At 40.3% G+C, this 24811-nt stretch overlaps 1 protein-coding gene across 5 annotated transcripts in view; it reads left to right on the top strand.

Moving 5' to 3' along the window:
* LOC129855266 (cytosolic carboxypeptidase 6-like) overlaps nt 1-24811 on the top strand; it is a 461876-nt gene that overhangs the window by 8665 nt on the left and 428400 nt on the right. For all 5 annotated transcript variants that reach the window (XM_055922731.1, XM_055922729.1, XM_055922728.1 and 2 more), the window contains one exon: nt 22298-22422. In XM_055922731.1, the coding sequence (XP_055778706.1) occupies nt 22298-22422 (125 nt within the window). The remainder of the gene's footprint in view (nt 1-22297; nt 22423-24811) is intronic.

Below are 24811 nucleotides of genomic sequence, written 5' to 3'. Positions count from 1 at the left end.
CATAGGAGATTAGGATTATGAAAAAAGCGAGTAGACCCGATCCTAAGTAATTAAAATGCAACAACACCTTTAATTTTGATTCTGTCTATTCTGCAATGTAATATGACACAATTGCTGTATAATACAATGTAAGGTGACACAATTACTGTCTTTCTCCTCAACATATGCTAACCGGTAGAGCGCCTAGGCTACAACACAATGAGATCAATTCGAACTGCAGTGATTAGACTACATACCTCTGCAAGCTTGCTTTGACGCTATCTCATCTCAAAAGTACCTCTGTATTTTGGCACGGCACCAGAGCCAGTACATGGGAATACAGAACATACAGCTGTGTTTTTGAGTTTTCTTTTGTGATTTGTTCCCATCATTTCCGATTGTATGTCTCTTTCACAGTCCTCTTCAATGAAGTGCTTACTACACACATGTAGATTTGCAAGTTTGGCTGTAGGAGGGTTTACATCGTATTTCCTGTTATTTATTGCTACTAGCCATATTCTGCATCTTTCAACAGTAAAATGTTGTGCCTTTCTCTCTAGATTTATTATATAAAGTGCAGCCAGGGACCGAACACCAGCTTGCTCTTGCTGCCATCACTTCGGATTTCCACTTTTCAGAACTAACTTTAGGCTACTTGTGATAAGTCTTTCAACTTTTGCGCCAGCTCCTTCACTCCAAATAAGGGCATACAGTATACAATGCCTTCAGAAAGTATTCATACTCCTTGACCTATTCCACATTTATTGTGTTGCAGCCTGAATTTAAAATGGATTAAATATATATTTTTCTTTCACCCGTCTGCACACAATACCCCATAATAACAAATTGAAAGCATGTTTTTAGAAATGTTTGCAAATTTATTGAAAATAAAATACAGCAATATCTCATTTACGTAAGTATTCACACCCCTGAGTCAATACTTTGTAGAAGCACCTTTGGCAGCAATTACAGATGTAAGTCTTTCTGGGTAAGTCTCTATGAGCTTTCCACCCCTGGATTGTGCAACATTCTTCAAGTTCTGTCAAATCTGTTGTTGATCATTGCTAGACAACCATTTCCAGGTCTTGCCATAGATCGTCAAGTAGATTTAAGATTAAACTGTAACTCGGCCACTCAGGAACATTCACTGTCTTCTTGGTAAGCGACTCCAGTGTAGATTTGGCCTTTTAATGTCCTGCTGAAAGGTGAGTTCATCTCCCATTGTCTGGTAGAAAGAAGACTGACCAGGTTTTCCTCTAGGATTTTGCCTGTGCATAGCCCCATTCCGTTTATTTTTTATCCTGAAAAACTCCCCAGTCCTTAAAGATTACAAGCATACCAATATGCGTGAAAATATGGAGGGGTACTCAGTAATGTGTTTTATTGGATTTACTCCAAACATACAGTAACACTTTGTATTCAGGACAAAAAGTTAATTGCTTTGCCACAGTATTACTTAATTGCCTTGTTGCAGGTTAGTATTGTTGAGTAACTGCAGTGTCGTTGATCCATCCTTCTATCACAGCCATTACACTCTGTAACTGTTTTAAAGTCACCATTGGGCTCATGGTTAAATCCCTGAGCGGCAACGGAATTAGGATGGACGCCAGCATCTTTGTAGTGTCTGGGTGATTTGATACACCATCCAAGTGTAATTAATAACTGCACCATGCTCAAAGGGATATTCAATGTCTGCTTTCTTTTACCCATCTATCAATAGGTGACCTTCTTTGCGAGGCATTGGAAACTTCTCTGGTCTTTGTGGTTGAATCTGTGTTTGAAATTCACTGCTCGACTGGGGGACCTTACAGATAATTGTATGTGTGGGGTACAGAGATGAGGTAGTCATTCAAAAATCATGTCAAACACTATTATTGCACACAGAGTGAGTCCATGCAATTTATTATGTGACTTGTTAAGCAAATATTTACTGCTTAACTTATTTAGGCTGCCATAACAAAGGGGTTGAATACTTATTGAAACAAGACATTTCAGCTTTACATTTTTACGAATTTGTAAACATTTCTAATAACAGAATTCCACTTTGACATTATGGGCTATTGTGTGTAAGCCAGTGACACGAAATCTACATTTAATCTATTTTAAATTCACGCTGTAACACAACAACATGTTGAAAACGTCAGGGGGTGTGAATATATTCTGAAGGCACTGTATACTTATGTTTATTCTTGATGATTAAATTATTTTCAAGGGCAAAAATTGTGTAGTTGTGTATCTGCCAATGACATTATAGAATGTATGGAACCTCTTAAACATTTAATGGATTTGCTCCTTGGATTTTAAATCTTGCACAGTAACGATAATAGATGAAAAAATATTTTCTCAATCGACGAACAAAATAAAACTATATAAAATGGGCTTATGGGATTCTGCAGAGAGATTACTAATGAGGATAAATAGTAAGGAAAATTCCTTCACTGTTCAGTGCTTTCTTTCTGAGCCGTGTACAGAATCTGTCTTGCTTTATCTTCTCTCAGAAGTGTTCATGTTGCAATTGCAGGGCCCATCTACAGGACGAGTGATTACAGTCAGAGCCAAAGCAACATTTTGAGGGGAAAAAACAAAACAGGAACCAAACGAATGCTGGGGGAAAATGCAGTCAATCTTGTCAGAAGATATTTATATACTCCAGAGTACCCATGAATCAAGAGTAGGGTCTTATTTGATTAAAGAACAGGGAATCGTTTCAATAATCAGGACAGTCGCATAGCACAAGTGGTTTGGAGAGGCCTGAGCTACAGTGCCACTTCTAATGTCCTGTTGTTGGTTTTATTCCAAGACTAAAAGGTGATTAAAACATAACATAGGGGAAGGCAGTTGGCAAATCGTGCGTTTTTCTGCTGAAATGGAAAAACCGAACATAAAAGGGAAATCTTTAGTTTATAACGATAACAAAGTGCCTACCCCGCCACTGTTTTGGTAAACAGCTAAGGGATGGGGCTGGAGAAAAGTAATCACTCTCAAATTCATGGACAGAGCAAAGGATTCAAGTACTGACCATCCAGGCTATCAAAGTTATAGTTTTAACTATGTTTTGAGGCTGTGTAGTATTTGTTTTCAATTACATTTCATTGTTTACAAATGAAAGAGTAAAACAAGCTTATCAAATGGGTTCTGATGGGGTATGACAGTTGAACTAAGCTCATGAGGCATCAGTACATTGTATTCTACAAGAATTAGTGGGTATATAGTGCCTTCAGAAAGTATTCACAACCCTTGACTTTTTCCACATTTTGTTGTGTTACAAAGTGGGATTAAAATGGATTGAATTGTCATTTTTTTGTCAACGATCTACACAAAATACTCTTTAATGTCGAAATTGGATGACAAATTCTAGCATTTCCAAAAAATGTATGGAAAATAAAACACTAATATATTTTGATTCGATAAGTATTCAACCCCCGGAGTCAATACATGTTAGAAAAACCTTTGGCAGAGATTACAGATGTGAGTCTTTCTGGGAAAGTCTTTAGGATCTTTGCACACCTGGATTGTACTCTTAAAAATTATTCAAGCTCTGTAAAGCTCTTGCCAGACAGCCATTTTCAAGTCGATTTAAGTCAAAACTGTAACTACGCGACTTAGGTTCATTCAATGTTGTCTTGGTAAACAACTCCGGTGTATATTTGGCCTTGTGTTTTAGGTAAATGTCCTGCTAAAAGGTGATTTTGTCTCCCAGTGTCTGTTGGAAAGCAGACTGAACCAGGTTTTTCTCTAAGATTCTGCCTTTGCTTAGCTCTATTCTGTTTATTTTAATCCTAAAACACTCTCTAGTCCTTGCTAATGACAAGCATACCCCTAACATGATGCAGCCACCACCACGCTTGAAAATATGAAGAGTGGTACTTAGTGGTGTGTTGTGTTGGATTTGCCCCAAACATAATGCTTTGTATTCAGGACAAAAAGTACATTTATTTTCCACATTTTTTTGCAGTATTACTTTCGTGCCTTATTGCAAACAGGATACATGATTTGGAATATTTATATTCTGTACAGGCATCATTCTTTTCACTCTGTCATTTATGTTAGTATTGTGGAGTAACTACAATGTTTTTGATCCATATTCAGTTATCTACTGCACAGCCATTAAACTCTGTAACTGTTTTAAAATCACCATTGGTCTCATGTTGAAATCCCTGAGCGGTTTCCTTCCTCTCCGGCAATTGAGGTTGGAAGGGCGCCTGTATCTTTGTAGTGACTGGGTGCATTGATACACCATCCAAAGTGTAATTAATAACTGCACCATGCTCAAAGGGATATTCAATGTCTGCTTTTTTTTTACCCATCTACCAATAGGTGCCCTTCTATGCGAACCATTGGAAAACCTCCCTGATCTTGTGGTTGAATCTGTGCTTGAAATTCACTACTCGACTGTGGGGTACAGCAATGGGGTAGTCATTTAGCAATCATGGTTAACACTATTATTGCACACAGAGTGGTGAATCCATGTAATTTATGTGACTTGTTAAGCACATTTTTACTCCTGAACTTATTTAGGCTTGCCATAACAAAAGGGTTGAATAATTATTGACTCAAGACATTTCAGCTTTTTGTCAAGGCTCAGGGTAAGATGCAGACAGTTTCGAAGTAACACAAGTTTATTACAAAAACAGGGTGGCAGGCAAACGACAGGTCAAGGGCAGGCAGAGGTCAGTTATCCAGAGCAGAGTCCGAAAGGTACAGAACGACAGGCAGGCTCAGGATCAAGACAGGCAGAATGGTCATAAAACGGGAAAGCTAGAAAACAGGAACTAGAGACAGACAGAAGCACGGGAAAAAATGCTGGTAGGCTTGACAGAACAAATCGAACTGGCAACAGACACAGAGAACACAGGTATAAGTACATTGGGGATAATGGGGGAGATGGGCGACACCTGGGGTGGAGACAAGCACAAAGACAGGTGAAACAGATTTGGGTGTGGGCTTTTCAATTTTAATATACACTGCTCAAAAAAATAAAGGGAACACTTAAACAACACAATGTTTCTGAACGTTTGAGCAGACACATGCACATTTGTGGCCTGCTGGAGGTCATTTTGCAGGGTTCTGGCAGTGCTCCTCCTTGCACAAAGGCGGAGGTAGCGGTCCTGCTGCTGGGTTGTTGCCCTCCTACGGCCTCCTCCACGTCTCCTGGTAGCGCCTCCATGCTCTGGACATTACGCTGACAGACACAGCAAACCTTCTTGCCACAGCTCGCATTGATGTGCCATCCTGGATGAGCTGCACTACCTGAGCCACTTGTGTGGGTTGTAGACTCCGTCTCATGCTACCACTAGAGTGAAAGCACCGCCAGCATTCAAAAGTGACCAAAACATCAGCAAGGAAGCATAGGAACTGAGAAGTGGTCTGTGGTCACCACCTGCAGAACCACTCCTTTATTGGGGGTGTCTTGCTAATTGCCTATAATTTCCACCTTTTGTCTATTCCATTTGCACAACAGCATGTGAAATTTATTGTCAATCAGTGTTGCTTCCTAAGTGGACAGTTTGATTTCACAGAAGTGTGATTGACTTGGAGTTACATTGTGTTGTTTAAGTGTTCCCTTTATTTTTTTGAGCAGTGTATATAAAAAACATAATTCTACTTTGACATTATGGGTTATTGTGTGTAGATCAGTGACACAATCTTAATTTTGTCCATTTTAAATTCATACTTTTACACAACAACATTTGGAAAAAGTTGTGTGAATATTTTCTGAAGGCACTGTGTATATAAATAATTGGAAAATCTAAAAATGTATGTAGGACTCATGATCACTTGATTTGTGATTAGATTGGTACATAAATATAATTTAATTGAGGATATACAGTTGAAGTAGTAAGTTTAAATACACTTAGGTTGGAGTCATTAAAACTCGTCTTTCAACCACTCCACACATTTCTTGTTAACAAACTATAGTTTTGGCAAGTCGGTTAGGACTTTGTGCATGACACATGTAATTTGTCAAACAATTGTTTACAGACAAATTATTTCACTTATAATTCCCCGTTTCACAATTCCAGTGGGTCAGAAGTTTACATACACTAAGTTGACTGTGCCTTTAAGCAGCTTGGAAAATTCCAGGAAATGATGTCATGGCTTTAGAAGCTTCTGATAGGCTAATTTACATAATTTGAGCCAATTGGAGGTGTACATATGGATGTATTTCAAGGCCTACCTTCAAACTCAGTGCCTCTTCTTGTTTTCCCTCTTTACATCATGGGAAAATCAAAAGAAATAAGCCAGATCTCAGAAAAAAAAATTGTAGACCTCCACAAGTCTGGTTCATCCTTAGGAGCAATTTCCAAACGCCTGAAGGTACCACGTTCATCTGTACAAACAATAGTATGAAAGTATAAACACCATGGGACCATGCAGCCGTGGAGGAGATGCGTTCTGTCTCCTAGAGATGAACGTACTTTGGTGCGAAAAGTGCAAATCAATCCCAGAACAACAGCAAAGGACGTTGTGAAGATGCTGGAGGAAATAGGTACAAAAGTATCTATATCCACAGTAAAACGAGTCCTATATCGACATAACCTGAAAGGCCGCTCAGCAAGGAAGAAGCCACTGCTCCAAAACTGACATAAAACAGCCGGTCTACGGTTTGCAACTGCACATGATTGTAAAAGAGAGAAATGTCCTCTGGTCTGATGAAACAAAAATAGAACTGTTTGGCCATATTGACCATCGTTATGTTTGGAGGAAAAAGGGGGAGGCTTGCAAGCCGACGAACACCATCCCAACCGTGAAGCACGGGGGTGGCAGCATCATGGTGCTTTGCTGCAGGAGGGACTGTTGCACTTAACAAAATAGATGGCATCATAAGGAGGAAAATTATGCGGATATATTGAAGCAACATCTCAAGACATCAGTCAGGAAGTTAAAGCTTGGGTCTTCCAAATGGAGAATGACCCCAAGCATACTTCCAAAGTTGTGACAAAATGGCTTAAGGACAACAAAGTCAAGGTATTGGAGTGGCCATCAGAAAGCGCTGACCTCAATCCTATAGAAAATTTGTGGGCAGAACTGAAAAAGCGTGTGCGAGCAAGGAGGCCTACAAACCTGACTCAGTTACACCAGCTCTGTCAGGAGGAATGGGCCAAAATTCACCCAACTTATTGTGGAAAGCTTGTGGAAGGCTCCTTGAAACGTTTGACCCAGTTAAACAATTAAAAGGCAATGCTACCAAATACTAATTGAGTGTATGTAAACTTCTGACTCATTGGGAATGTGCTGAAAGAAATAAAAGCTGAAGTAAATCATTCTCTCTACTATTATTCTGACATTTCACATTCTTAAAATAAAGTGGTGATCCTAACTGACCTAAGACAGGATTAAATGTCAGGAATTGTGAAAAACTGAGTTTAAATGTATTTGGCTAAGGTGTATGTAAACTTCCGACTTCAACTGTACTTCTGATATTTATCGTTGGATTATGTGTAATTTTGGAAGTAATCTCTTTTCACAGTCACATGCAAGTCATTCCACATTGGCTATACTTGGGATCCATGTTTTAACTTTTATATAAGCTTCTGTGACTTTAACTAAGTGATGGGTTTTCAAGCAGAAGATTTTGCCACGCATTAACACATATGACTCTGATGTATTGAGAGCATCTCTGGCCTCTCCGTCTCCCTTACTTGTCCTTGGTACTTCACTTCCCAACACACTAAATGGACTTTTCACTTTTTCCTTTTTGCGTTTTTTCTTATTTTATGTCAGGAGGAGAATATGGAGAAACGTTTTGGCCTGTCAAGTGAGCGTCGGCTGGACTATTCCTTTTGGTTTATTATATTTATCACCCATTTGTAACTGTAATAGTTCATTTTGTATTATTATTTTATTTTTCTTTGTCCATTGCCTGCTTTCTCTTTCTCTTTCCCTTGGACTCTTATGTCAGTTGTATTTCCTTATATGTCCCATTTGATACCTAGTGAGTGTGGTGTCGTTATATAGGCACGACCCTGAAGGAAACATCCCAAGACTAAGGTGACACGCTTAAGGAGGCACATAGTTTTGTAGCTCTTGAGATATGGGCAGCCCATTGCGCTTAACCAAGGGTCACAGTGTGCGAAAAATCCTTGCCAATCCCTTTGCTTAGCTCTCAACAGTAGGAGACACTTAACTTTTCACAGGTGGGTCATTCCACGAAATGGGTGCATTTTGCATCCCTTTGATATTTTAAGTAGTTATTATGCACCAATATTGAATTTGAAACGCCTGTTATTTTAAATTAAGTGAACTTTAATATAGACCACATGGAGAATTTAATATATCAGTTTTGTATTCTTTACTTGCTCTATTTTCTCCATGCTTGTTTGAGCAGAGCAAACTTTCCTTCAAGAGTCATCTAGTGTCATAATATTTGCAAACTACAGTAGTCTCAGTTATCATATGTGTCTTTGCCATGCCACTGAGCGAGGCAGGGGAGGTGATATCAGGGTTGTGCAAAAGCAGAGCAAATGAAACAGGCGATAATCCTGTCTGACATTCCTCGCCTGCTGCACTTGGTTTCATCTAATCAGAGAGGGAACACATGGCCCAGTTTGCTGTGGTTTCAGGCCCTTCTCCTTGCAGAAGTAGTACAAACATCTTCAATACTTTGAAAGTTAATTGTTGATTGCTGAGATACATAGACATATTGAGCTGGCATCTCTTGTTCTCAAAATGTCACAAAATGCTAGTCATCACACAAAAGTTTTGTAAGATTTGTAGGATAAATTTTGAAACAAAATATTCTTATTGCTGGCAACTTTTCCTACTACATTGTGGAGCTTTAGCGATAGGAAGAAAAGGTGTTATGGAGTTAATTTATGCATATAATTTTGTAATGCAACAGTCGTGCACTTTAATGTCACTAATGTTTTGCTCATGTAGCCTAGTTAAAGCATCTTACATTAGGTTAATGTTGGCTTGCTTCCCTTTAGTGTCGACATGTGTTTGTGTGCACATACTTCTGTCTTTGTTGTGTGTTTGGCTGTGATCAATCATGTATTCGTTCTCTCTTAAATATCCAGAGATGGAGGTATGGGGATTGTGGGCCTCTGAGTCATAGTCCACAGGGTCCAAGCCATGCTTATCCATCTCTCAGCGATAGAATATGTTGTAAGTGAAAATGAAGGCTACACACTTCTATTGCAGATTTGGTGTGTGAACACAGGGCTCCAATGATGTAATTAATTTCCAAGCAATCCTGATGCCATAAAACAGTTTCAAGGCAGACATGTAATTTTTCATCTGAGGCAAGAGGATGCAGTTTGTGAAAATGGCAAGGATTTGTAACATTTAACCAGTTCATGTTTTTTAAGCTGCCTCGGTCATTTTTGTGATTTATTTATAATTCCTTGCTGAGATGAGCTTCATTCGTGTCAGGTTTTATTTGATTTCACAAATTCATGCACAGAATATGTTTGCAAAGCGAAGTGCAAAATATAGACTGGAGAGGAATTTTGATAGAATACATGAGATTTTGATACTGACAGCTGTCTTGCACTTTTCAGAGTAAACAACATTAAAATGCACACCACACATTTTCCAGGAGCTCTTGCTAGGGAGGTTTAACAAGATCTCATATTGAATGTAAATTTGTATCCCCTTTTGAAATAATCAAGTTGAAGATGCATAGACGATAGATAGAATCTTTAGCCAAGTACAACTGCTTTCAGTGGTTTTCATTTGTTTGTGATGACCAGTTGCTTCAGGGTAGGTAGAGATTTGACAGAGCTTCCTACCAGGGTAATGACTTTAGATTGTTTCTGTCTTCCCTCTGCCAAACACTGTGCATAATGTGCAGGCAGGGATCCGACAGATTAGGAGAGAAGTGAAGCTATTAGACAATCATATTCTCAAAGGCTAGGCTATAATTCAATGTCTGCCTCTACAATATTCATTGATGGGGCAACCACCTATAAATGTCATCTTGGTAGAAATGGTATTTAAGCACTTTTGAATGATTCTTTCCTGATTAATTTTGGCACATGAGGATAGTAGATGTAGGCTTAATCAAGATTCAGTTGAAATCAGAGGACGCTGGTGGGAGGAGTTATAGGAGGACGGGATCATTGTAATGGCTGGAATAGATTAAATGGAACAGTATCAAACATATGGAAACCACTCATTCCATTCCAGCCATTACAATGAGCCCATCCTCATACAGCTCCTCCCAACTTCCTCCTCTGGTTGAAATGTGCAAGGGGCAAACTAGTCATGATTTTCAAGTGGTATAGGTTAATATGCCTATCACACTGATTGTTATGACTAGATTAATTATTTATCCGATTTCCCAGTAAAACATTGCCATGATATGCATTACAGACAAGTCAACAAATTGATTTAATCTTATCTGAATTTGACATGAATAGCAAATATAGACATAAAACCTCTGTAGCCAAAATATCATGACAGACATCTTTCTTTCTAAAGCAAGCCTGGCCCTTCACATACATACAGTGCCTTGTAAAAGTATTCACCCCCCTTGGCGTTTTTCCTATTTTGTTGCATTTCAACCTGTCATTTAAATCGATTTTTTATTTGGATTTTATGTAATGGACATACACAATATAGTCCAAATTGGTGAAGTGAAATGAAAAAAATGACTTGTTTCAAAAAATTATACAAAATAAAAAACGGAAAAGTCGTGCGTGCATATGTATGCTATGAAGCCCCTAAATACGATCTGGTGCAGCCAATTACCTTCGGAAGTCACATAATTAGTTAAATAAATTCCACCTGTGTGCAATCTAAGTGTCACATGATCTGTCACATGATCTCAGTATATATACACCTGTTCTGAAAGGCCCCAGAGTCTGCAGAACCACTAAGCAATGGGCACCACCAAGCAAGTGACACTATGAAGACCAAGGAACTCCCCAAACAGGTCAGGGACAAAGTTGTGGAGATGTTCAGATCAGGGTTGGGTTATAAAAAAATATCTGAAACTTTGAACATCCCACGGAGCACCATTAAATCCATTATTAAAAAATGGAAAGAATATGGCACCACAACAAACCTGCCAAGAGAGGGCCGCCCACCAAAACTCACAGACCAGGCAAAGAGGGCATTAATCAGAGAGGCAACAAAGAGACCAAAGATAACCCTGAAGGAGCTGCAAAGCTCCACAGCAGAGGTTGGAGTATCTGTCCATTGGACCACTTTAAGCCGTACACTCCACAGAGCTGGGCTTTACGGAAGAGTGGCCAGAAAAAAATAAGCAAACATGTTTGGCGTTCGCCAAAAGGCATGTGGGAGACTCCCCAAACATATGGAAGAAGGTACTCTGATTAGATGAGACTAAAATTGAGCTTTTTGGCCATCAAGGCGGGGACTGGGAAACTGGTCAGAATTGAAGGAATGATGGATGGGGCTAAATACAGGGAAATTCTTGAGGGAAACCTGTTTCAGTCTTCCAGAGATTTGAGACTGGGACAGAGGTTCACCTTCCAGCAGGACAATGACCCTAAGCATAGTGCTAAAGCAACACTCGAGTGGTTTAAGGGGAAACATTTAAATGTCTTGGAATGGCCTAGTCAAAGCCCAGACCTCAATCCAATTGAGAATCTGTGGTATGACTTAAAGATTTCTGTACACCAGCGGAACCCATCAAACTTGAAGGAGCTGGAGCAGTTTTGTCTTGAAGAATCAGCAACAATCCCAGTGACTAGATGTGGCAAGCTTATAGAGACACCCCAAGAAACTGGCAGCTTTAATTGCTGCAAATGGTGGCTCTACAAAGTATTCACTTTGAGGGGTGAATAGTTATGCACGTTCAAGTTTTCAGTTTTTTTGTCTTATTTCTTGTTTGTTTCACAATAAAATATATTTTGCATCTTCAAAGTGGTAGGCATGTTGTGTAAATCAAATGATACAAACCACACAAAAATCTATTTTAATTCCAGGTTGTTAGGCAACGAAATAAGGGGGATGAATACTTTCGCAAGCCACTGTAGGCATCACATTTTGAGAGATTTGTCTCTTCAAAACACTTGAAAGGATTTTTATTTGCGAGCGATGAGATGCCTCTGTGGACTCTGTTGTTTACCAGAAAACCAATTTGGGACTGACCACTGGCTGTGAATAAGGGCTATTTGAGTATTTGAGCACTCTCCTTCTAATGAAAGGGAAACTTTGCATTCGTCTTCTGAAGAATGGTAAATCTACACTCTGCTCTTGGCAACCACTGTTGGGATCTGCACTTCCTGCAGTGTTGAAGAATTCATAGACAAAACGGCCTTCATCAAAACGTTTTCTGTAAATTGATATGTCCAAATTATGCATTTTCTCTCACGTCCGATGCATTTTATACGGATTAGGATGTCTGTGGATTGCATCGCCTTTCTGGTATTTTTGAAAATCTGGTCTTTTTTACTTATTCGTTTTGACTTTGTAATATATATTTATTGCTTTGTTGCTCAATTTTTCTCTTAAGTAATTGCACCATGCTTGGGTACAGCTTGCCAGAGTGATTGCACAAAAACTTGATACTCTGCCAAGCCTTTTGAATGGCTTTCAGTAGAGCCTTTTTCCTGCCTATTCATTTTTGTGTAAAGCTGGCTGTGCATTGACAGTAGCAGCACTTTGTGTAATTCCCCAGATTGAAAATCTATTTCACCATGACTGATTTCCTCAGTGTTGTTCCTGACGGTTGGAAACTATACTGGGATTTGCAGACATCCTCTTCCCGACTAGCTCAACTCTCCGATTCACTCTGATTAACTTCAACCTCCCCTTCTTAACTATGGACCAATCCGATTATCACACAGTACTAGAACAGGTGCAGGTAAAACAAAAAAAGAAATATTTTCTAACAAAATCATAGTAGTGTTTGGCCTGTGACCTTGACTTTTATGGTTACACCCCCTCTATTACATTGTGTTGTAGGTCAAGAGTCACTTACTGACAGATTAGCCCCTCATTGGGCACCCTGCCCCCTCTTCTTCTATTGGAAAGATAGGTTTGGTTTCAAATGGAAGGGCAGGCATAAAGAGAAGAACCATTCCAGTAGTTCACTCTCCTTTTGTCTTACTTGCATTTTCAGTGAAATCTTTCTAGTTTTTTTCTTCTGAGCTATTGGAGTGGCCGTTGATTCCTAGCCTCCCTTGTTTCTCCCTTTTTGTCTTGTTAACTCCCTGTGTTCCTGAACTCATTACAGAGCAATAGGCCCCGAGCGCTGAATTGTGCACCCAGAAGGAGCAGTAACTGTAAATAACCAGGACTGCAGGTTTCCCGATAACATGTTACCAAGATGATAACAGCCCTTCTTAGCAGTCCTGTTGACCTTCTCCTTGCCTTCAGCTCGCAAAGGACCCTTCAGCTCTCTCTGTTTTTATCTCCAAACTCTCTGCAGGAAAGATTATTCTCCTGTGTTCTCCTGGGAGAAGAAGAAGCAAACAAAACAACAGATAAAACAACAAAGAACCGACTGGACTGTTGTCCCTCTGCCAAAGCCTCTCCTGTCCTTTGTAGGCCTCCACATAATTAACTTGTAAAAAGATAGCATGAAATTGGAACAGACTTGTATTTACTCTCTGAAGAGACCACCACTGCACAGCACTCAAAATGATAAGAGAGAAAAAACACGACCAAAACAAAAACAATGCACAAGCTTACTGGTAAAGCATGATCCTTTAAGGCTTCAGAAATCGATAAAAGTAGAGATGATAATTTTGAAGTGCTTTTACAGGTTCATGTCATGGGCTAGCTTGATGTGAGCTTGTGGGCAAAAACATTGGCTGGATGAGATTGATAATACAATTATGACAATTTTACTAAGCATGCGTCACTATGACCCATTACCACACCAACTGCTCTGGATGTAACATATTTGATTTAGGGTCTTTTGAAAATGATTATAAAAGGACAGAGAGAAAATGTTGTCTCTTGAATTTACAGGCTTCTCCATCATTTGTGCCAAATATGTGGATGGCATATCTCACTAGTATCCCCAAGCTGAGCCATTTTCATATCTGTTGAGTTTGCAGGTGTTCAAATGGTTTCAGAAAGAGATGGTATTGTTTACCTATTCTCTCTTGTTCAGATGTTATCTCATTTTTTCACATACAGATTAATTTTCTTTTCAGGGTTGTCTCTATTTCAGCGAGGCATTCCCTTAATGCCAAACAATTTATTTAAATTCACTGTGTTTTGACACCTGTTACAGAGTTTGGTTGAACTTGGAGTCACCTCTTTACTCTGGCTTGGAGATTTAAGGATAAGAAACAAGGTTTTTAAGAAGTCATGAGGCAAAATATTGATGTTTTCTCTGTGACAACTTGCCTTTAGACACCGGAGGAAAAGTGCAAGGACAGACATTTTGCTCCAGGTCTAAACTGAGACACCTCTGCTGGATGGAATCAATTCCGTCTTTATCAGTTGTCTGTACCCAGGAATTCCCACACCAGGGGCAAGCTGATGTGTTTTCCAATAATGGAGCGCATAGCAAAAATAAGCTTAAAAGGTTCACACTCTCATGTCCCTTTTAATTTACAGTGCAGCTTGTATCACAGAGGAAAGCACAAGAGAAGGATAGAGGGATGTCTTTGTCCAGCCCAGTTTATTTAGTGTTGAGGTTGAATTTACAGCATGATTTTTTAAATTTTGATTCAGTTGTCTGTGCGACGAGCTTCTATATGTACTGGTGCTTTGTACCAATAATACAGTAAGTCATGACTATATCAAGCAATATTCAGCAAGTTATTGAATTGATTTTGAACACTTCAGTCTATTTGTCTTCATGTGTATAATCAATTTCCATTCTAAAGCCTTTTATGCTATTTCATTTCAGACATATGTTATCCTTTTTATTGTGCCGTGAGGAAAAGTCTGGGAGAGCAAAATGTTGTGGTAAATGTTTCTTTGTTATTGTAGTTAGGCTGCCATAAATTGAAGCCATCACAAGGAAAACCCATAAATCAATAATCCAAATAATGCATTTGAAAACAACTATCTTCATTACTATGGCTCTGTTGAACAGAGCACCCCGGGCATGCTGCATGATACATCTGCATGGGAGAGGCACACAGGCCATCCATTCAGTGCAGCTGCAGATTGTCCCATTGTGTGGGCTGAGCACTGACTGCTCTCCCTTGTACCTCCGTAATGGAATTAGATTAGCCATGTTTTCTCCTGTGAGTCCATATGTGAATGACCCTCTGCTTGCCATGCCCATGCACTGGCTGCCATCTTGCACACTTCTGCAGTTACAGGGTTTTCAGCTCTCATGTTACTGTCAAATTAAGTGTTACATTCATCATTTCCTATGTATTTCTATGCATGAAATTCAGCAACTTGCAAAAATACCTTTTTTTTAACAAAGCACATAAGTGAATGTATAAAACCAGTTTACCAGTGTAAAATAGGGACCTGGTATCAGTCGTAACAGCAGAAATGTTGTAGGCGGCAAGCAGGCTCAGGTGCAGAAGTTATGCTTTCGTTTGTATGATGCTAGTGGTCCAGAGTCGAGACCTGCAATATTTACAAAATAATCTAAATATATATTTTTAATAATTAGATAAACTTCTCAATTTAACTTAATGAAATGTAAAGGCCTTGGAGCAGGCAAACCTGTCTTCCTCATTTAGGTTGGGCTATACCAGACTCAAATAAGCCTCCCATCACAATTACCAAAATCAATCTGCCAAAGAAGCCAAAAACAGGCACTTACTGTCAAGGACTCAGGCTAAGATCCAGATAGAGACACAGGAGGCGGATAGTACAAGTCTCAGAGTTTATTATAGTACAAGGGGCAGGCAAAAGGTAAGTCAGGGCAGGCAAAAGGTCGTAATCCAAATCAGAGTCAGGCAGGTACAGGACGGCAGGCAGGATCAGGGTTAGGACAGGCAGAAAGGTCAGAACTTAGAAGACTAAGAAAAATAAAAACTAGGTCACAGGAAACATGGGATCACGCTGGTAAGACTTGACGGGACAAGACGAACTGGCAACAGACAAGCAGAAAACGCAGGTATAAATGCACAGTGGAAAATGGGAAACACCTGGAGGGGGGTGGAGACAAGCACAAGACAGGTGAAACAGATCAGGGTGTGACACTTACATTCACATGGCCCCTCCGAGGGACACACCACTGTCAAAATGACAACCACATAATTGGTATTCACTTTAAAAGGCCTAGGCCCTATTCCAAAATACTTAATTACATTTTTTTTTAAATAAATCCAAAACAGAATCATAATCAGAACCCGCTCACAAAGGACGCAAATCTCACGGTCGACTCATTAATTGGTGTCCTCGCCGGGAAAGCCACATATAACTGTTGGAATGCGCATGTGCGCGCACTCCTAACTTTGAGAGGTAGGCCAACGATGGTGGATAAATTAAATGTCTTACTCAGGCCGTTTATCATTGGAAAAAATGGCCACAATTCCGGTCTGCTTAAAGCTGGAATCTTTAGTGGTGAAACAGCCATGTCTGTTTGCGATATTACAACAACAAAGGAGTTACTGCAGACAACGAACACTGTTTTCTCCCCTCTGACATCATTGCATGCACGATAGAAGAGCACAATATGTTCAGCAATTGTTATACCCTGCTGCCCATTGCTCCTCTGCTTGGCAACAAAAACAATTGTTGTGGGGCAGCCAGTGGTGCTTTTCCCCCTACTATGGATTCCAGCTTTAAGGGGTGGCTCTCATGTAGGCACCAATGCGGAAGCAGCTAGGTCTGATTTGCTTAGTTCATTGACTGTATATGAACCAGAAAAAAGGAGCCAGTGAGATGTCTCGCTTCCTCTTCCGTCTCTGGGTAGGCTACCGAACACAACAAACGGTGCAACAATGACTAAATAGCAAACAAGAACATTTATTGTTCCTCGTGAGTCTACCTAATGTTCATGTGCACTTGTTAAAAATGTTACTCAGTGGCCAGCTTATTAAGTACACCAACCCCGTTCACGAAAATGGTTCCCATGTGGCCGTGGCTTGCTATATAAAGCAGGCATCGAGGCATTCAAATACTGTTAGAACATTAGAATGGGCAAAACAAGTGACCTAAGCGACTTTGAGTGTGGTATGATCGTCCGTGCCTGGTGGGCTGGTTTCAGTATCTCAGAAACGTCCGGCCTGCTGGGCTTTTCACGCACGACGGTGTCTAGGGTTTACCGAGAATGGTGCTAGAACCAGAAAACATCCAGTCAGCGGCAGCCGTATGGGCAAAAACAGCTTGTTGATGAGAGGTCGAAGGAGAATGGTAAGAGTCGTGTAAGCTAACAGGCAAATAACAGCGCAGTACAACAGTGGTGTGTAGAACGGCATCTCGGAACCCACAACTGGCCGGTCGTTGTCACAGACGGGCTATTGCAGAAGACGAACACACAGGGTTCCACTTCTATCAGCTAAAAATAAGAAGAAGCACCTCCAATGGGCACGTGATCACCAACACTGGACAATTGAGGAGTGCAAAAACATCACCTTGTCCGACGAATCCTGGTTCCTGTTGCATCATGCTGATGGCAGAGTCAGGATTTAGCATAAGCAGCATGTGGCCATGGCCCCATCCTGCATGGTGTTAATGGTACAGGTTGGTGGTGTAATGGTGTGGGGAATGTTTTCCTGGCACACGTTAGGTCCCTTCTTACCAATTGTATAACATTTCAATGCCCCTGAGGAATTCAGACTGTTCTGTAGGCAAAGGTGGGCCTGACCCAGTACTAAATGGGTGTACCTAATAAACTGTGTAGATTTAACAGACATTTATTTTAATTTTGGTAAAAATTAACAAACATTTATAATGGGGAAACAAAGTGCTTGAAAATGGCAGGAGTTTGGAGAGCGAGCAGGAGTAGTGGAAAGATGCATGGTGTGTCTTCACTACAACCGGAGTATTCATTAGTCGGATTCCATTGCAAATGCTGTTGAATTAAGTTTTGTTCTTAAAGACATGCTCCCGAACTTTGGCGTTTACTAAGTATTTTTTAAACCTCCCGCTTTGTGCTAGATGTGTCAATGTGTAGTTCATACATGCATAATCTATGGGCAGAATTACTGTCTTACCTCAATTAGCCATGAAATCACTAGTTTGAAAGCGACTGTTTTTTCTGGAAGCTGTGCTGCCCCATTTTCCCCAAATCTTTCCCCACATGGGCCAGCCCCCTAGCAATTCGAGATCTAGCCAATGAGCTTCAGCCCCTCTCCATTGGAGTGACAGCTGGCAAGATGCACACACAGCAGAGTAAGAGAGAGAGAGAGAGCAATGACATGGTACAGGATAACTCTTTAAATGGAAGTTGCAGTTCAGTCATGTCTCTTCTCACAAAAAATATCGGCTTGAATTTGCTGAAAGGTCCCCTGCAGACTTCACTCCACTTTAGTGCATGGAAGAATCTATAATTTAGCTTGTGCTAAACACTTTGCATACTATTCGGATGGATGGTAACATGTGGAAACCATACAATTAAACAACTTCCGTATAAGAACCAAACAGCTTTTACGTCATGTTGAAGAGTGTTGGGAGTAAACTGCTTATGTTGCCAAATGTTTGCCTCGGGCAAAACGTTTTGCTACGGAATCCGACTAATGAATACACCCCCGGTATACATTTCTGATGGTTCAACATTACCCCCAATCTTTTAATTAAGAAAATAAATACATTGAGACGAGAGAAAAAGAGAGAGGGGGGGGGGGGGGGGGGGGTTGCATGAACTACAGAGTCCTTAAGGAGAACCTGTCATGTTTAAACTGATTGTCCAAAACAGCAAAGTCTTCAGTGCTCAGCCCACTGGGTGGGTTCTTAAAGTTTGTTGAAACCCAATTGATTAAATAGTAAGTGCTGCATATGTTTCTCCCAGTGGTTGATGATTGATATGGAACATAACTTATGAAGACTCTCCACTGAGTACGAATTTAGACACACAAGCCTCCAGAGGAATTATGCAGTATTAACTCTGATCTCTTAAAGAGAACTGATGTTTTTCTCTGATGCTTGCTCCCTCCCTCTTTTATCTTTGTCTTTCCTCAGGTGTATACTAGTTACACTATTGTTTGACTGCATCTTTGTGCAAATTAGTCAAATTACTTTGGATAAGTATTCTCACTGTTCCATGTAGTCGTGCATAGGCCAGCAATATGAAGGCTGTCAAGAATTTATATTTTTTCCTAATGGTATTTTTATGTTTTAAGATTTTTGAAGATTTGTTTGCCATTTATGTTTAATAAATTCCCTATCATTCAGTATTTAACAAAGGACTGCAGCGATGGAATCTGGAGTTAGCCACCATAAAATTAAAACTGAAATCAATCCTGTCATATCCCTGCTTCACAAGCTGAACATGCAATTCTAACCTTGAGGCCTGTGCTATCCCTCACGTCAGGTCTTTAAGCATCAAGCTCAATAACCTAGCAGCGCATGGCTGCTGTGCTTTGAATTAGAGATACATTTTGTATCGCCCTGCGATGACATCTGCAGTGTGTTTTAAAAGTTTGTTGATCAACTTTGTGTGTGTCTGTTACTCTTCTGATTAGTAACCTCTACCTCACCAGGTTGTGTTAGGGTAAATGCACTTTTGGTCGTACTCTCTCACCATGCAATGAAGACATTCAGTGCTGTTGTTGGAATTCCTCTGAACCTCTTGTTGCAGTAGTGCCTAAGAAATTCCTCAGCTATGTGCTCATCCACTGTCCATGGTCCTGAAAGGCCAAAGAGTGGAGGACTCTGTCACTAACTTTCTGAGAGAGCCAGAGACATTTTTTTATGCTATTTATGGTGCCGCATTAGTGTATAGAAGCTTCCGATTTAGTTGTGGCTCCATAAACATATGCAGGCGTGTGCTCTGAGGAGCCATTTACCCAATTCAATGGACTTAGTTATTTTATGTATAAGAAGCGTACTGCATGCAATATTTTGGGCTCTTCAGAAATCATATGCAATTGAAAAGCATCAATCTCTTGAAGTATATTTTTAACACACTTATGGGTTTATGTTTAATCCATGTTTACTTGTCTCTAGTTTAGAAACATGGAAATAAATCCTTCATTGTATTAATGTGAATACTGAAAGTAGCCTTAATAAATCAGTCAACAAAAACAGTAGCTGTGTTATCCACACATACATATGAAACAACCTTTAGAGACTTATCTGTGTCCTCTAATAGCCAATATTTGGTAGTGTAAACCAGATAAATGGCTAAGACATTGGTATTCAAGATGATAGATTATACAGGACATCTGGTTGGAACAGGTGCGGTTGTCATATTCGCATCATGCTATCTGCAGCTGTGGGTGTTTCAGCAAACTCTTGGCTTTATCTGTTGTCAATGGCTCTGGATTGCTTTGCCAGCACCTGCCACTTCTCAGTCGGTCTGTACAGTATGTGGTTTTAAATAAGTTATTTCATGTAAGGATTGTAAAACAGATGCGACTTTGGTTTGCGGTACAGTATGTTTCACTTATCTTCTCCCAGCCGCCACCAAGTGTAGCAATATGTGGAGTAGGTTGTGCGTCAATAAATGAAATAGCTGTGATGATATGTTACTCCCTTATAAACTACATGCACGTAAGCACACACACAGTGTTCGTTCATGTAATGGACATGTTAAAGGTCAGTTATCAACCTTTACCACAGGTGTCTGATAAGTTGTAAAAGGATCTCACTATGTCTGATCCTATTTGTATTCTTACAGCTCTACCATTGTTCACAAGAGCTACAGGCCAATATACATTTTTGCAGAGAGCCTTTCTATTTTGCAACCAATGTGTTGTAATAGAAAATCGGGAAGCTGTTAGAGAATGGAAGACATGTACACTGAGTGTACAAACATTAGGAACCCCCTTTTGCCCTCAGAACAGCCTCAATTCGTCAGGGTATGGACTCTACAAGGTGTCGAAAGCATTCCACAGGGATGCTGGCCCATGTTGACTCCCAATGCTTCCCACAGATGTGTCAAGTTGGCTTGAAACATACGGGAAACTGCATGAAAAACCCAGCAGTTATTGACACACTCAAACGCCTGGCACATACTACCATACCCCATTCAAAGGCATTTAAATATTTTGTCTTGCCCATACACCCTGTGAATGGCACACATACACAATCCATGTCTCAATTGTCTTAAGGCTTAAAAATACTTCTTTAACCGGTCTCCTCCCCTTCATCTACACTGATTGAAGTGGATTTAACAAGTGACACCAATAAGGGATCATAGCTTTCACCTTGATTCACCTGGTCAGTCTATGTCATGGAAAGAGTGGGTGTTCCTAATGTTTTTTTCACGGTTTAAATACAGCATCATGTGTTACAAAATAAACATACAATTTGTAACACACGTCCAAAATGATTTCCAGATTATATGGGGTTCTGTTATCCATTTTCCCAGTGGGGTCTTTGATGTATTTGCACAAAAATAATAATGCATATATTTTAAAGCTCATGAAGGGGCATCATCCAGTGTCCTATGAGGTTTGGCAGATGATGCTGTTTCTGTGGACAGTGAGACGAGTGAAGGGATTTTCAGGAAGCGGGTGGATTAGCCCTCTCAGATGGCAGAAGGAGAACGATCTGCTCTGACGGTGTGGTGGTTACCCCATCTGTCAATAATTAGCTCAGTGCTACCTGGCACCAGGTGGTCGTTCGTTTCCACACCACATGGACCGGCTGAGGGACGCAGAGTAGAGCAGGTTGTCCTCTTGCCTAGGGAGTTTACTCTGCGAGCAAGCTGGGCCTATGGACTAAGTTTATATGGCAATATATGAATCACACAGCGGTGGATGATGCAACTTTGCTGTTAATCTATATGTTATTTTGAAGTAACCACCATCCAAAGCTGTCCCAGTTGTCACCTGAACAGTAGCTAAGTTCCATTCTCTTCATCCCACCCATTGTCACTGTCACTAGAGTGAGGATTATGTTTACGTTTTAGTCATTTAGCAGACACTCTTATCCAGAGCGAAAGCAATTCGTTTTAAGTACCTTGTTCAAGGGTACATCGGCAGATTTTTCACCTAGTCAGCTCTGGGATTCGAACTCGTGACCATTCGGTTACTGGCCCAACGCTCTTAACCGCTAGGCTACCTACATTATATACACATTAAATCTACACAGTTTACAACAGATATCAGTTGATCACATGCATTTTTATTATTCCATTTGGAAATATCTCCCAAGTTTCTAGCCACCTGAGCTGGCTAGGAGGTGAATTGGTGAAAACCTTTCTAACTAAAAAGAATGCAAATTGATGTCAGGAAGCCTATGTAGTATGTGAAAGGAAATATTCTTGGGACGGTGGCTATACCTTTTTTTAACGTGTTGGTTATGCCTAACTGTTGGTAGCCCAACATGATTCCTGATAGTCTGAATGTGATCTTTATTTTCCCAGGTAACCTTGGACGTGTTGACTGCATCAGTGAATTTGAGTTTGACCTTTTCATCAGACCGGACACCTGTAACCCTCGCTTCAGAGTATGGTTCAACTTCACAGTGGAGAATGTGCAGGAAACACAGGTAGGTGATTGTATGAATACTGCATTATACACTAAAATGTTTTTCGATTATATTCTATAACTGGTAGAGCTATCAACATGTGTGTATTCATTAAAATATCTATGCACACTTTGAGTAAAAAAAATACGTAGCCCACGATTCAAAATGATTGGAAGTTTTGTTGTTTCACAGCCTTTCAGAACAGAAGAGTTCTTTGTTTGTACCTGATTCCTTTTTAAAGTACTGAGAAGCACTAGCCACTTGCATGCGTTGAGCTCTAGGATTGGCTGAGAGCAGTGGTCACATGCCAAGGGCATTGGCTTAGTTTTATCAACCCTGATTGGAGCTTCATGAATTCTAACATTTCAATGTAATTCAGAGAGAGAAAACAAGATAGTTAAAAGGAGACAATGGGCAGCTGAATTCTATTCCTGCTATCTAATGTAGGTATACAGGCCTGGGTAGTTCTATGCTGAAAAGAGGGATAGGGAAAACAAAACAATTCGAAGAGAGAGAGAGCAAGCGTGCATGAAAATGTGGGATGCTGCAGCTGTTTCCTGCAGCCCGGCCCTATCGGCCCCATCTCCCTGCAGTGCTGTGGTCAGCGCTAATCAAATTTTATGGCCAAGGGATGAATGGGAGCCCTTTGCCAGGAGCCTGATCGATTCTAGGGCCAGATACCGCCCGGCATCCTGCGCCATCAGGATATTTGCTGTTTTGGGAGAAAGAAAGGATAATGAGAAACCCACACAAACCATACACTCACTCTTGCATACACAGACAACTACAGGTGACAAAAAGCAGTTGATGCCACACAGTCCTTTCTCTTGGAAATATATTTTTCTATCTTTACAATTTTCGTTTAGAATGAGGACCTGTGTGAATTTAATCTACTTCAGTAGGAGGTTGTTAGGGGAGCTGGTGCTTGTCCTTTAGTATGGTGTGTGTTATACCTATGTGTACTGTAACACTATGTGTGTTTGTGTGTGCGTGTGTGTGTGAGAGAGAGAGATGTAATTGTAAATCGGCTGTTTACTTAAAAAATATAAATATAAATAAAAATAATGAGTAAATAAATGGAGCTATCTGGAAGCTGTGCCATAGAGATATCGGTACATTCACAGGGAACTGGGCTGGAGTGTTTTATCCAGCTAAGCCTGCCAACTCTCAGTTGAGAATAGGGAAATTGGAAACAGTTAAAAACCCGTGATATTGGAACCGAGATGACCATTTTGAAAGAATGTAAGCTGGTGAAACAGATTTGGTCGTCCTCAATCAGTTTAGCAGCTTTGTGGAAATTGGCTGCACCAGCTTTTTCTTTTCTTCACCCTAAAACCTTCACCTCAAACCCTATCTTACTTCTGGTATGGTGAGACTGATGCTGGTTAATTATGTTGCAACGGCTGGACAAAGCATAGCAGCACTCTGAACTGGAGTTATCATTCAAGTCATTTTGACTCTGTTGAACCAGTTATTAAATCCTAGCACTTCATGTTAGTCTAATTTCACCTAACCAAAGACGATAGTTGTGATATGGTGCGTCTCTGTGAGAGGTGTAGGAGTCAGGCGCAGGAGAGCAGGGATTTCTGAGAAGCGTGTTTAATATATAATTATATATACATAGTCCACCAATACAAAATTGGCACAGACGAAAATCCAAAACTACGCTCTCGAAGGAGCAGAAACTCGTGCCAACACACGGAGGAACAACCACAGTTCCGACACTACATACAAGTGCCTAAATAGTGAAAACAATACAGAAACTCGTGCCAAACGCACGGAGGAACAAACTCAGTTCCGAAACTTAACTACGCGTACGTAATAACGAAAACAAGAAACATCAAAGATAATCGAGCGCAAATACACACAAACATAATCCCGCACGAAATAAGGCAGGTAACAGGTGCCCTATATACACACACAGAAATAAACGCAATTGAAACCAGGTGTGAAAAGGAAAAAGGGATCAGTGGCGGCTAGTAAACCGGCGACGCCGAGCGCCGCCCAAACAGGGAGAGGAGTTACCTTCGGTAGAAGTCGTGACAATAGTCTACATATTGATGAACACTTATAGTGTGTCAGTGATGAATTGGTTGTGATATACACATTTTTTATATACCACTTTAGCAATTTGTGTAAATAAGCCAGCCAAGTTACAGCACATACATCTCTTTCATATTTCAAATTGAGAGAGCATGGAAACTATTCAATATTCTTGGCCATAATTTTCTCACCTCTATCTGGTTTTTAACCAGTGGAAACAGTGATGTGCTGTGCCCTAGAGTTGATGTCTGTGCGGAATCGCCATTTTATTCATAAAAATCTGTCTAATTAAGCTAGAGACTTGCGTGTTTTTGCCTGGGCTGCGTCTCAATCTACCGCATCTGCCGATGTCGGCCTTCCATAGTGT

The sequence above is a fragment of the Salvelinus fontinalis genome, chromosome 5 (genome assembly GCF_029448725.1).
Source record: "Salvelinus fontinalis isolate EN_2023a chromosome 5, ASM2944872v1, whole genome shotgun sequence".
NCBI lineage: Eukaryota > Metazoa > Chordata > Actinopteri > Salmoniformes > Salmonidae > Salvelinus > Salvelinus fontinalis.
This window is presented reverse-complemented; position numbering and strand designations above follow the sequence as displayed.